The sequence below is a fragment of the Zeus faber genome, assembly GCF_960531495.2.
Source record: "Zeus faber genome assembly, chromosome: 4".
NCBI lineage: Eukaryota > Metazoa > Chordata > Actinopteri > Zeiformes > Zeidae > Zeus > Zeus faber.
Genome location: NC_137191.1, coordinates 13517073 through 13530294, shown reverse-complemented (window position 1 = coordinate 13530294; position 13222 = coordinate 13517073). Strand labels below are relative to the sequence as shown.

Here is a 13222-nt window from a genome sequence, read left to right as displayed (position 1 = left end):
TGTACATCTGTTGAGTCACACGTTTACCGATGTTCACTGACATTTCATTGGGTGTCAAAAACGATCTACTTTCTTTTTTCTGTTCCTCTTTTTTCCCGTTAACAACAAGCAGCGCCAAAGGAAATGAAACTAATGAATGAAATGCCCGTTTTGTTTTTCAGTCTTACATTTATAGGCTCCCCTGCTCAGGCAGACACTTCTTATCATGGTGTCGTACAAGCGACTGGACCCTGAGAATGTTCAGTTGTCTAATCAGTTGTCAGAGGAACCTCCTCCGCTCCAAGAAAATGTGACGGTGAGCTCACACTTTCAAGATATTCCCACCGTGGCTTTGGATGAGAGAGCGTTTTTAACCTGCTCTTGACTGCTCCGCATATTTTCTTTGTCTGACTTGGCCCTTTCTCATAAGGTGAAGGAGACGGAGGAAAGTGAGCATCCCTTGATCCCGCGGAGGCCTTCGTGCTCGGTGACCACAGGTCTCCTTGTGCTGGGTGCGCTGCTGCTGGTCCTCCTTGGCAGCTGGTTCCTGGCCACCATGTTCTGGCTGCACAGTCCCTCGAACCAGCAGCCGCACAGGCCACCAGTGCCCTCAGCACAAACCCCAATCCCGGAGGAAAGGACGGAGGAGGACCCTGGACTTCAGACCTGCGGTGAAATCCCTGCGTCCTGGAGGTTTGACTGTTACCCTGAAAGAGGGGTGGTGGTGACACGAGAGATGTGCCAGGCCAGGAACTGCTGCTTCATACCGGCATCACCTGCTTCCTCCTCGTCTCCCCGTCCCACATCGGGCAAGAATGGCATTCCATGGTGTTTCTATCCCAAGGAGTTCCCTTCTTACTCGCTCGTGTCGCTGAATGACACGGCTCTGGGAGAGAAAGCCACACTGGTGAGAGAGACGAAGACCTATTACCCAGGAGACGTCCTCACGCTAGAGCTGGAGATCCGACATGAGACGGATGAAAGGCTTCGTGTACGGGTGAGTGGAGTAATAAAAACTATTCACATTAATACATTTAGTGTTGTTTTGGGCTATGTATTCTTTGGCTGCTACTACTCTATCTATTATTTAACCAATATTTCTCAGTCACACAAAATTATCTATTGACTTATTCTTATTTCATATTTAGATTACAGACCCTTTAAACTCACGGTTTGAGGTGCCGATAACAGTCCCAAATGCCACTAAGAAGGCTGAAAGCCCAGCCTACTCTGTCGAGCTGTCCCGAAACCCGTTTGGGCTCATTGTGAAGAGGAGCTCGACGGGTACTGTGCTGTAAGTAGGACTGGGATGGACTGCCGGTTTTGGATTAGTTCTCGTTTACAGAGTAATGCCACACCCGGTCTCCACTGGCCGTGCATCTGGGGGAGACTAGACTTGAAAAGTCTGCAAAATGATGAATTCTTAATATGGATTCACACTTTGTTTTCACCCTGCATACCTCTATTTCCCTCTAGTCTGAACACCACGGTGGCTCCTCTGTTCTACGCGGATCAGTTCCTCCAGTTCTCCAGCTCGCTGCCCAGCCAGTTTATCTATGGCCTCGGGGAACACCGCTCCTCCTTCCTGCACGATGTCCAGTGGAACACCCTAACCATGTGGGCCAGAGATGTGCCACCTATGGTAACGACAACACATACTTCTTTAGTTATTATTATTATTTTTATTATTATCATTATTTTATAAAATTATAGATAGAGATATATTTATGCAGTTTTGATATAGCACATCTACGACTCTTATGTGTAATTAGAAGATGGTGCTAAGACGATGCTAACAGCCTTGTATCCTTTTCTACCATGAAGGAAAAGACCAATTTATACGGAGCCCATCCCTTCTACTTGTCCATGGAGGAAGGAGGGAATGCACATGGATTCTTTCTGCTCAACAGCAATGCAATGGGTGAATGCACTGCTTCAATTCAATATTTGTATGGTATTGTATTTTTGATAAATGGCTGATTTACAGTTGCGCAACAATGTACGGTTTAAAAAAAAAAAAAATACAAATAATTGACATTAATGGGGACTTCAGGCAAAGAGGAAGTTCAAACTGATTCATCATTTTATGCCTTTTTAGCACCTAGTTATTAGCACCTCTACTTTTGGATAAGATTTTGCTTGCATTAACTGAAATCTGATGGTTTTGTACAAATGTGTGTGTCAAGTGTAGGGGAGTGTTCTGTCAAAAGGCATCCAGACTGCAAACGATCCCACAATCACATTGAGTACAATACAAATACCTTTGTTTTATTCAGTTCCAGGCTACGTAATGCTGATTTTAATGTGGCATCATACATATCCGTGACTAAACAGAGATGACCCTCGCTTGATTTCACATTCATTTCATTTGAATTAACCTTCAGACGTGGCCCTTCAGCCGGCCCCGGCCCTTACTTGGCGCACCATCGGTGGGATCCTCGACTTTTATGTCTTTCTAGGTCCCGATCCTAGTTCAGTGGTTGCACAGTACCTGGACGTCATAGGTGAGTATGTTTCAAAACTCACACAGAGTCGTGTATGTTAGAGTATACGCGCTCGGATGAAGCATCCTTTCTATCTATTACTTGCTATCAAGTTATTCTGTTGGGCTGCATCAACCTGCTTCTCCCATCAACCTCTTCTTATGATAATTGTTTTCCTTGATTATGTGCATCAAGGGAGATTTTAAGATTGAGTTTTCCCTAGATAACCTTGATCTTGCGTTACACTTAGATAAAGTGGCCACATTCAATTGTCACAACGATATTACCTTTTCTCCCCTTTTGTATGTATTTACCCAATAGAATTAAGGGGGGGGGATCAACTATTAAATAGATTTTTCAAGTGTGTTAAAAATATTTAATTTGCTGGATAACCTTTTTTTGAGTGGAGCAAGTTGGCATGATTTAGCGGAACGACCTGTAAGAAATTTTAAACTCTACCTCTTGATGTGGTTTGCCATTCCTCCTGATGCGACTGTGTTGTTTTCTGACTTTCTCACACAGGCCGCCCAGCGATGCCAATCTACTGGGCTCTAGGTTTCCATCTCTGTCGCTGGGGTTACAGCTCCAGTAATGCAACCTGGGAAGCCGTCAGGAACATGAGAAATTACGGAATACCCCAGGTAAACAGTACTCATGTGTTGATTCAATGTGCTTTACTCCCAGAACAGTGTAAGGAATAATTTCATTTGCTGTGTGTTTTTTTTTTTTTTTTTTTTTTTTTTTTTTCTTCCCCAGGATGTCCAGTGGAATGACATTGACTACATGCAGGAGTTTCTGGACTTCACCTTTGACCCTGCAAATTTCCCCACACTTCCTGACCTGGTCAAAGATCTTCACGCTCACGACCAGCGCTACGTCATGATCTTGGTACATTTACATTTACATTTAGTCATTTAGCAGACGCTTTTATCCAAAGGGACTTACAAGGGAGAATAACATTCAAGCTACATTGCGACATTAGTGTAACAATAAATACTGCTTAGTAGTGCTAAGTAATTGTAAGTAAGGAGAGTAGGTACTCTCTGAAGAGCTGGGTCTTCAATTGCTCCTTAAAGACAGAGAGGGAGGTCCCTGCTCTGGTCATTTTTGGCAGCTCGTTCCACCAACGTGGAAATACAAATGAGAATAACCTGGATTGCCGTGGTTGTATGGCCGGCAGAGCCAGGGACGCTCATTTGATGAGCGCAGCATCCGGGGGGTAACATGCTTTTACAAGAGCATTTAAGTAGGTGGGAGCATTCCCAACAATCAATCTGTAGGCCAGCATAAGAGACTTGAAGTTGATGCGAGCGGCGCACACCAGTCGTGCCGCTGCATTCTGTATCATCTGCAGTGGCTTCACCGCACAGACCAGCAAGCCTGTTAAGACAGCGTTGCAGTAGTCGAGATGGGACATCACCAAGGTTTGTACCAGCAGTTGAGTGGCATATTGGGTCAGGTACGGCCTGACTTTTCGGATGTTGAGTAGTGCGAAGCGGCAGGACCGGGAGACGGCGGCAACATGGTCCGAGAATGTCAGTTGGTCATCAATAATGACACCTAGATTCCTTGCAGCCTTGGTAGGAACAAGATATAGAGAGTCAATTTTAATATCAATGTTGTTATAAATACCTTGTTTGGCCGGGAAGACCAGCAGTTCCGTCTTCGCCAGGTTTAGTTGAAGATGATCGCCCTTCATCCATGAGATCCGCGTCGAGACAGTGGGGTCGTCGGGCGGGAAGGACAGATAGAGTTGAGTATCATCCGCATAGCAGTGATATGAAAAGCCATGTGAGCGGATGATCGGGTCCAGTGAGGTGGTGTACATGGCAAAGAGGAGGGGTCCCAGCACCGAGCCTTGGGGCACCCCTCTGTTGAGGTTGTGAGGCACAGACAGCTGGCCTCGCCATGTCACACTGAACGAGCACCCAGTAAGGTAAGATTCGAACCAGGAAAGTGCACTGCCAGATATGCCCATACTTGAGAGTATGGACAGGAGTATGCTGTGATTGACAGTGTCAAAAGCAGCTGATAAGTCTAGCAGAATGAGAACCGAGGATTTGGCAGCAGCTCTAGCAGTTTTTAAGGCCTCTGTCACAGACAACAGGGCTGTTTCGGTGGAGTGACCACTTTTGAAGCCAGATTTCAGTGTATCGAGAAGGTTGTTTCTTGACAGGTATTCGGTTACCTGTCTAGAGACCGCCCTCGCTATGGTTTTGGAAAGGAATGGGAGGAGAGAGACCGGCCGATAGTTTTCTACTTGAGTGGGATCGAGTGAGGGTTTTTTGAGCAGTGGTGCGACCCTAGCCACTTTGAAAGCGGAGGGGAAAGTGCCGGAAGTTAGGGAAGATTTAATCATATGTGTAATTGCCGGGGTGATAGTCGGTGATATGGCTTGAAGGAGGTTAGATGGGATCGGATCTAGCGGACAGGTAGTAGGACGGCTACATGTTAGTAGTTTAGATACCTCACTTTCAGCGAGGGGGGTGAAACCAGGGAACAATGAGCCTAGGGCTGGTACGTCGTCTGCACACACCACTCACGTCTTTGCTTGTTTACGGTCACAAGTGAGTGACTTTTGTTGTCTCCCCCCCTGAACCAGGACCCAGGTATCAGCAGCACGCGGCCAGAGGGGTCTTACTGGCCTTACGAAGAAGGGTTGAGAAGAGGAGTTTTTATCAACGACTCCGATGGGAACACGCTTATTGGGAGGGTATGAGATGTGGTAACTTCATCGACTTAAAATTCAAGTATAGAAACAAGTACTTTGTGATTTTATGGTCCTCTTTTTTACTCTCAGTATTTCTACATCCTCACCCAGTTTAGGTAATGAAGTTTTCCATTTCTGGAACGATTTTAATAGGATGTCATTTTGGATCTCATGTTATGTCAATTGTAAACAAAACAGTAGATTGGGAATTTGTTTTCTCTTCTCCCCCCTTTCAGGTGTGGCCTGGTTTGACGGCATATCCGGATTTTTCTTATCAAGTGACCCATGAATGGTGGTATGACAACCTTAAAAGGTTCCACGAGAAGGTGCCATTTGATGGATTATGGATCGTAAGTATAGGAATTGAAGAATATGAACAAAAAGGATAAATACATCAGTAGTGCTCCAATAATTTCATCTTTTTTTAAATTGCTCTCATTCGGTCACTGGCTTTAGGACATGAATGAACCATCCAACTTTCTGGATGGTTCGACCAAAGGCTGCCCTTCAAACAGTCTGGAGAATCCTCCGTACACACCAGGTGAGAAGGATGCAAGCATTGAGTCATGTGCATATACACTGACATTCACACACACTTGCAATGAAATCATCTTTTTTTTACCTTCCTAGGCATCTTAGGAGGGTTGCTGAGAGCTAAAACTGTATGTGCAACAGCGAAGCAGAAGGCTTCCTTGCATTATAACATCCACAGCCTCTACGGCCTCATGGAGGCCAAGGCCTCTGCATGGTCAGTATTTATGCATGACGCACACAACTCATATTTTTTCCACCCAAGAGGCTACCCTACTCCGATTGTAAGGTAACCGGTATTTCACTTCATCCTTTTCTCCCTCTGCTTCCTCTTGCCCAGCGCTCTGAAGCGTATTCTGGGAAAGAGAGCTTTTGTGATCTCTCGCTCCACGTTCCCCAGCCAGGGAAAGTACTCGGGGCATTGGCTGGGAGACAACAGGAGCCAGTGGAAAGATCTGTACACTTCCATAGCAGGTTGGAGCACGCAGCCGCGATTGACAACATTAGAAAACCATCTTTTATATTGTCTGTGTCATGCTCCCTTGTTCACTTTCTAATCTAGGTGTTTTGACCTTCAACCTCCTGGGCATTCCACTGGTGGGGGCAGACATCTGTGGCTTCAGCGAGGAGCCGCAGGAGGAGCTGTGTGTCCGCTGGACGCAGCTCGGAGCTTTCTACCCCTTCGCACGCAACCACAACTCCATCGGCATGCAGGTTTGTGCTTAAAACACACAGCACATTAAGATCGTAACACAAGATACGTATATTCGAAATTGTTTGTTCCCAAACTGAACCGTGCGTTCTACGTCTGTGCAGCCCCAGGACCCGACCTCCTTCAGCCCCTTGGCCAGATCAGCCATAAAGCAGGCTCTGCTGCTGCGCTACTCCCTCTTCCCTCTCCTGTACACGCTCTTCCATCACTCAAACACACAGGGCCTCACTGTCGCCAGACCACTGATGTTTGAGTGAGTCACATTCATCCATCATTTTGTTTTATTTTATGTTTTTGAGCTTCTACCCACTGTAAATGTATTGTGAACTTTTTCTCAGGTTTCCAGGTGACATAGGCGCGTATAACATCGACAGACAGTTCCTGTGGGGGAAGAATTTATTGATAACACCGGTGTTGGATCCTGGAGTCGACCACGTGGCTGGCTACTTCCCAGAGGGACTGTGGTACGATTACTACACGGTAAGAGACGTGTGCATGCACTAGCGCACTCATTCAGAGGAATCCAATTTCACATTGTGTTGAGTGGTGAACCCTGCTGTCAATTTTGCAGCTTAAAGCACACAAAAGATCTGGAATTTTCTTTAATTCTAATCAAACACTTTTCTGGGTCCTCCCTCACCCAGGGCGACTCTGTGCACAGTAAGGGGGAGGAGCTGTCCCTCCAGGCCCCGTTGGACAAAATAAACCTGCACTTGCGAGAGGGCAGCATCATCCCTACACAGGTGAGTAGGACGGTTCACCAACCTGCACTCTGCTTTGTAGGTAAGACGAGACAAAACAGGACTTAAATGTAGTGTTTGCAACACCAGTGGATGTGGGGAGCGGCAACCGATTCTCATTTTATTTTCTGAGTTAATTATGAGGCAAGGACAACAGGTTGCGCCTTAACCTCTGTGCATCTCTGACCGTCTTGTGCTGAATGTGCCTCTGTTTACTAAGAGTGATCACCCAGTTTCCATTGGCAAGAAAAGCCATTTTTTATTCATTATTACTACTTTCATTGTATTATTGGGTATGAAATAACCTGCAGCCGGAGTACGCACCAAAGTACTCCATCGGCTTCCTGGCAACAAGCACCAACAGCCTCCCTGCAATAAATAAGAAAATAGAAAAAAAACGTTTAAATCGGTCCACTTAAAAAAAAAAAACAATAAATAAAAAAGTTGTAAGTATGATCCTCCCATTACACCAGAGCCGCTGGCCCCATCACTGTGCAGCACAAGCACCTGTCGCAGACATACACACTATAGTCGGCTCCTCCTCTTTGTTTACCTATGAGGCTCACCAGGAAGTTCCTTATATGGAGAGATGGGGGTGTTCTTTATGCTAATTAGCAGTTTCACTCATACTCCTGTCCATTTAGAATGGTTCATATTTATCAACATACGCAGGTGTTTCAGAACAAATGTGGCCAATACGCAGGCGTGTTGACTTTGCGTATCCAGCTCTTTTGCGCACAAAGTAAGAACTTTTCCACGCACATTCCTGAATAAGGCCCTAAGTGAGTCAATAGTAAAAAGATAGGAGACTTGACACAAAAATCCATGCTCTGTTCGGCGATGTTGGCAGGAGTGATTATGTTGTAACTCTGCCAATTTATCTGTTGCGTCTTTGAATCTCTATTTCGCCGACTTGATCATCTGACGTTGTAACCCGTTCAAACGCTCTTTCAAAATTTTGACAAAGAACACAAGCCAGATATTGAACTACTAGTTGTCTGGCCTCTCAGTTCAGATGGCTCACATTACAGTGTAAACTACCTGTTCAACTTCTCAGGCTCGTGTGTGTGTGTGTGTGTGTGTGTGTGTGTGTGTGTGTGTGTGTGTGTGTGTGTGTGTGTGTGTGTGTGTGTGTGTGTGTGTGTGTGTGTGTGTGTGTGTGTGTGTGTGTGTGTGTGTCCGTCCCCCCCCCCCCCCCCGCGCAGAGGCCCAACCTCACCCTTTGGGTCAGCAGCAGTCAGCCTCTGCATCTCATCTCTGCTCTTTCCGATGACGGCTCGGCGAGCGGAGATCTGTTCTGGGACGACGGGGAGAGCATCGACACCTACGAGACCGATCAGTACGCGTACATCATCTTCTCCGTGGTTCAGGTGAGCTCCGATGCAGACATGCAGTATGTGGCATCCGTCTTAACTTTCCATATCCATGCATTAAGCTGTATTCTATCCGGGGGAGGATCCAGATCCTCTGCTGCCTTAACTCATATTATCCTTGTTCATCGTCATGTCAGATTAAATCACAATGTTTGTTTTTCCCAGAACGTGATGAGGTCCCAGGTGCTTCGTAGCCACTCGGAGGCCTCGTACATCACGGTGGAGTCGGCCTCGTTCTACGGAGTAAAGGAGGAGCCCAGCAGAGTCCTGGTGAATTCCCTGGATGTAGCGTTCACCTACCGAGCCAATAAGGTGGGAACCCTTTTTGGTCAGACAACACGGCTGTCATGTCTCTTAAGAATGGATGTGTTGCGCTTTAAGCTGCTGTGTTTTATTCTTTTTTTTTTTTTTTTAACTATGGAACACAAACACTCATGGTTGAAATTGTTTAACTGAGTTTTTAATTCTCCACCTGCAGGTGTTAACTGTGGCAGAGCTCGGTCTCAACCTCAGTCAGAACTTCACCATCAGCTGGATGTGACCTGACTACAACTTACATTGATGGTCTCCATCCAATAACTTATGAAATGGTTTCCATGAAACTACTGGTTTCATGGAACCAGTTGAACTTGTGAACAGACTGTTGGCCTGTAAGTGTTTCAGCTCTGCTCAACGCCTGAACTTCTGTTTAAAAAAAGAGTTCCATTGAAAGGCTTACCTCCACTGCTTTATGCAGTCCTTAAGATGAAAGAAACGAGTGAGTCACTGAGTATGATTATTTTAATTGATTGCACAAAATAACGTTAAAGCTTTAAAGTATTTTCTTTGCCACCAACTGGGTTGATAAGGTAAATGTAAAATATTTAGTTTAATTTTTTTTATTTTTTTTTCCCCCCCGGTGATTGATACAGTATTATCTTTATCTCGTAGGATAAAGGCAAACCAGTTCAAATGTGGTAACAACTAAAAAAAAAACCAAACGAACCAGTCGATGGGTTTAAAATGGGACATGGAGCTAAAAAATGTCTCCACCTCTGGCTGCAGAAACAACTTTCTCTATTGATGATCGTTTGAGCTGACGGACACCCAGTGGCCAAATGTGATACTTCTAGTCACGAAACGAGGACAGAGGTGGAAATTCAGGAAACTTAATTTTAGACACTACTCTTCTCCTTATCTTCTAGACACACGCTTCTCCTTATCTTCTAGACACACTCTTCTACTTATCTTCTAGACACACACTTCTACTTATCTTTTAAGCAACAAGGAAACTGCTAAATGGAACTACATGTGTGCTACTACAGAGAAATTAGGAATGCGAGGACTGGGATAATACGAAAAAAAATCCCATTAAATGACAAGAGTAGAACATATTTTTAACACATTAATTGACTAATTCCTTTATTTTTCTATTCCGTTATGAGTTCAGATAGAATACTGGTGGCATTTGACATCTTTGGGATTCCATTCTGCTCTGATCAAACTGTTTTTTTTGTTTTTTTTTTTGTTTTTTTTTAATTAGAGGCCTGAACATCCACCTTTCCACTAATTGGAAGCTGTTGCACTAAATTCTGTTGGTAGTTAAACATTTTCTTCATGAGCCTATTTTGCACCGATGAATATTGCAGTTGTTTGTTGAGTGTTTTTTTTTTTGTTTTTTTGTTTTTTTGTTTTGATTTTGTTTTTTTGGGTGCCTTGTTAACTATCTAGGGATTGCTTACTTTGCTCCGGATGGACTTGATCCCTTATTGAATTTTTATTCATTGATTTTAAATCCTAAACAATGTTGTGTCATGCCTTGGGGCAGATTTAGCGACAATCTTTCCCCAAACTCAGTTTTAGTGGAATCTCCTGCCCTGAGAGGCTTTTGTTTAATAGAGCCTAGAAAAATATTTCCTGTTCCCATTGCCAGATAACGATGTTTTTGACATTTTATGGAGAACATTTACTGAAAGACGTCAAAGTACATTCTTACCGAAAGCCCCAAAAATAGTTTGAAGAATAGTTCAGTAATAATTTGCAATGTATTGATGTGCTGCTTGCATGTATCTTGGCTCCAGACATCCATAGCCTAAGGCCCAGAAATGTATCATCATCAATTCTATGCTGGCGCACAGCGTTACTTTCAAGCTGAACAGCAGATTTTGAATCAGTTATCTTGTGAACATGTGACTTATTTTTGTTGTTGTTTGACTATTGAACATGTTTTAATTGTGCTCGAGACCTCAATGTGCTTCATTGTAAAGAATTGAATATATTTTAATAAACGCTCTTCTCATTCTGAATGTATTTTGTACCGTATGTTTTCTCCCACCAACTGGAAAATATCTTCCATTATAGGTGACATTATAGCTTTCTCGGCGTCCCACTTATTGTAATTAGTATTAGAAAATAGTATATTATACAACACTGTTCAGCATTAGCAGTCTGTTGCTCCATTGGTTCAATCCCCAAAAGCTGATGTCCTGATTGGCTGTGTAGCTGCATGGGGTCAAGTGACCATCGCAGCGCTAGGTGAAGTTGATAAGCGGAGGAGAAAGATGAAGTTGTGTTAAAGGTCATTCGTTCTCCCGAGGTATGGTAGAACTATAACTATAACTTATCTGTAAACAATGAATTCCAGTACTATGAGTTGCAATGGCTGTAAAGGCGGAAATTGTACCGATCCAACTTTGATCTTTGTTTTATTGCTGTTATTCCAGGGCCCATAAACAACATTGCAACAGGTTGGCTGATGCCCGGATGTTTGTAAATCTGTGTGTGGTTTTAAGATCGGATGGCCTCAAGGGGGGGAACCAGAACCGTTTTTGTCGTAACCTAAGTTCCCCTTTTTTTTCCGATATGATCCAGATTCCCAGGAGCTGATCAGCATTGTGATCCCACTGATGATGGATGATAGTGAAAAGGAGATAACATCGGCATCAAACAAGGAATCTAGTTCGCGACGGGCTGCGTTGCTATCTGTGTTTACAGCTCCTGGTAATTGGTCTTGGCCTTCACGGATCAATGTGCTGTAGAACTTCTTCAAAGCGAAAGCAAAAATGTTCTTCCTTGTTTCCTTTACACAGTGGGTGGAGTTTGTCCCCACCCCAGGAAAAAAAACCCCCAAAAAAAAGATAAACTCGGCCCACAAAGGACATGTTTTCTATGGCTCTGGACAAATGCTGCCGACTAACTGTTTCCAGATGGAGGTGTCAGGGGGGCACATATATCACTTCACGTGGGAGGAGGGTGAAAAGAAAGAGGGGGACCATGAGTGAAAGGAGCAGAAAGCAGCAGGGTTCTCTGCTCTGCTGACTGCAGCATGTCCTGTCTGGATTTGGGGGATTAGGAGGTTGCGTGTGTGCTTGTTCAGCGGAGAGACAAAAGCTTGCGGAACGGCGACCGACCTCCTGCGAGCAGGGCCCTCGTTTGACATCAACACAGTGTGAAGCGTCCAGGTTTAAAATTTGGAAACGGTGAATTTGGTCGAGATTTGGTTGTGATCGCGACACTGTTTCCATTAATACCAGGTGTTCAGCAGTCACCAAGCAGTTAGTTTCTAAAATCACGGGGGGAATATTCTAAAAACCATGGTGCAGTAGATAGAAAAGAAAAGAAGATACAAGGATTAATTAAATAAACAAGTGACGCTGGCATTTCCTGTTGTCTGGTTGTTTATGGGAGAGGGCGTGGGCGTGCAAGTCAGGAGTTAATGTCCTTTTAGTTGTGCAACTGCATCTGTGCTGCCGTCCAGATAAAGAGCATGAATGATACCAATACAGTAACCCAGCTCTCTCTCTCTCTCTCTCTCTCTCTCTCTCTCTCTCTCTCTCTCTCTCTCTCTTTCTCTTCTCTTCTCTTCTCTTCTCTTCTCTTCTCTTCTCTTCTCAGCAGGTCAGAACAGGACATGGCAGCTTAGCTTGGCTAGTACAGCAGCCACACTTGGCCAAATAGTTTCTCTGACATTTTTTTTTTTTTTGAATGTCACACATGTTCATAAAATCGAGTCGGCTAAAGCAGGAACTGACATAATGTTCCGCAACGGACCGTTTCAAATGTGTGTGTTTTGTATGTATGTGCACAAAATATGTGTAAGTGGGTATTTTAAATAGAAAGTTTAGTTTTAGTTTTTTTCTCTCTTTATATATAAATAACAATAATTATAATAATAAAAATATATAATAATGACGTAGGAACAATTACAAAACAAATAAATTCAGTTCTTTATTTTCTTTCTTTATCATACATTAAGAATAATAACAAAGAAAAAAATGTGTCTTTTTTTCTTTCTTTCTAAATGATTATTATAACAATAACAACAACAACAATAATAATAATAATAATAAATATATAATAATAATAATAATGATAATACAAATAATTTCAGTTCTTTATCATAAATGAAGAATAATAACAAAGAAGGAAACGTGTGTTTTTCTTTCATTCTAAATAATAATAAAAGATATATAATAATAATAATAATGTAAGAATAAAAACAATAATAATAATAATAATAATAATAATAATACATCCAATTCTTTATTTTCTTTCTTTATCAAAAATGAAAGATAATAACAAAGAAGGAAACGGGTGTTTTTCTTTCTAAATAAAAATAATCAGATTAATAACAATAACAATTATAACAATAACAATAATAATAATAATAATAATAATAATAATAATAATAATAATAATAATAAAGAGAAGGGAGA

At 43.0% G+C, this 13222-nt stretch overlaps 1 protein-coding gene across 3 annotated transcripts; it reads left to right on the top strand.

Moving 5' to 3' along the window:
• The first annotated feature begins 180 nt into the window (after nucleotides 1-180).
• On the top strand, nucleotides 181-10792 carry gaa2 (alpha glucosidase 2). 3 transcript variants are annotated; one of them, XM_079999886.1, is made up of 20 exons: nucleotides 181-295; nucleotides 410-976; nucleotides 1128-1273; nucleotides 1456-1621; nucleotides 1804-1900; nucleotides 2364-2483; nucleotides 2985-3103; nucleotides 3219-3350; nucleotides 5065-5175; nucleotides 5409-5522; nucleotides 5629-5713; nucleotides 5803-5920; nucleotides 6044-6177; nucleotides 6266-6417; nucleotides 6520-6668; nucleotides 6754-6895; nucleotides 7060-7158; nucleotides 8361-8525; nucleotides 8694-8840; nucleotides 9007-10792. In XM_079999886.1, exons 1-20 carry the CDS (start codon nucleotides 206-208, stop codon nucleotides 9067-9069), a joined length of 2916 nt encoding a protein of 971 aa, XP_079856012.1. In that variant the 5' UTR covers nucleotides 181-205; the 3' UTR covers nucleotides 9070-10792. The 3 variants fall into 3 exon arrangements, 2 of the variants coding, with proteins under 2 accessions (XP_079856012.1, XP_079856013.1); XM_079999887.1 differs by having other exon boundaries at nucleotides 183-295; nucleotides 416-976; XR_013844142.1 differs by lacking the exon at nucleotides 9007-10792 and having other exon boundaries at nucleotides 8390-8525; nucleotides 8694-8704.
• The last annotated feature ends 2430 nt before the right edge of the window (nucleotides 10793-13222 follow it).

Coding starts and splice junctions, on each gene's coding strand:
- gaa2 (XM_079999886.1), top strand. CDS start 206: ATGGTGTCGTACAAGCGACTGGACCCTGAGAATGTTCAGTTGTCTAAT. Junction 296..409: donor CGCTCCAAGAAAATGTGACG/GTGAGCTCACAC, acceptor CTTTCTCATAAG/GTGAAGGAGACGGAGGAAAG. Junction 3,351..5,064: donor AGCGCTACGTCATGATCTTG/GTACATTTACAT, acceptor CCCCTGAACCAG/GACCCAGGTATCAGCAGCAC.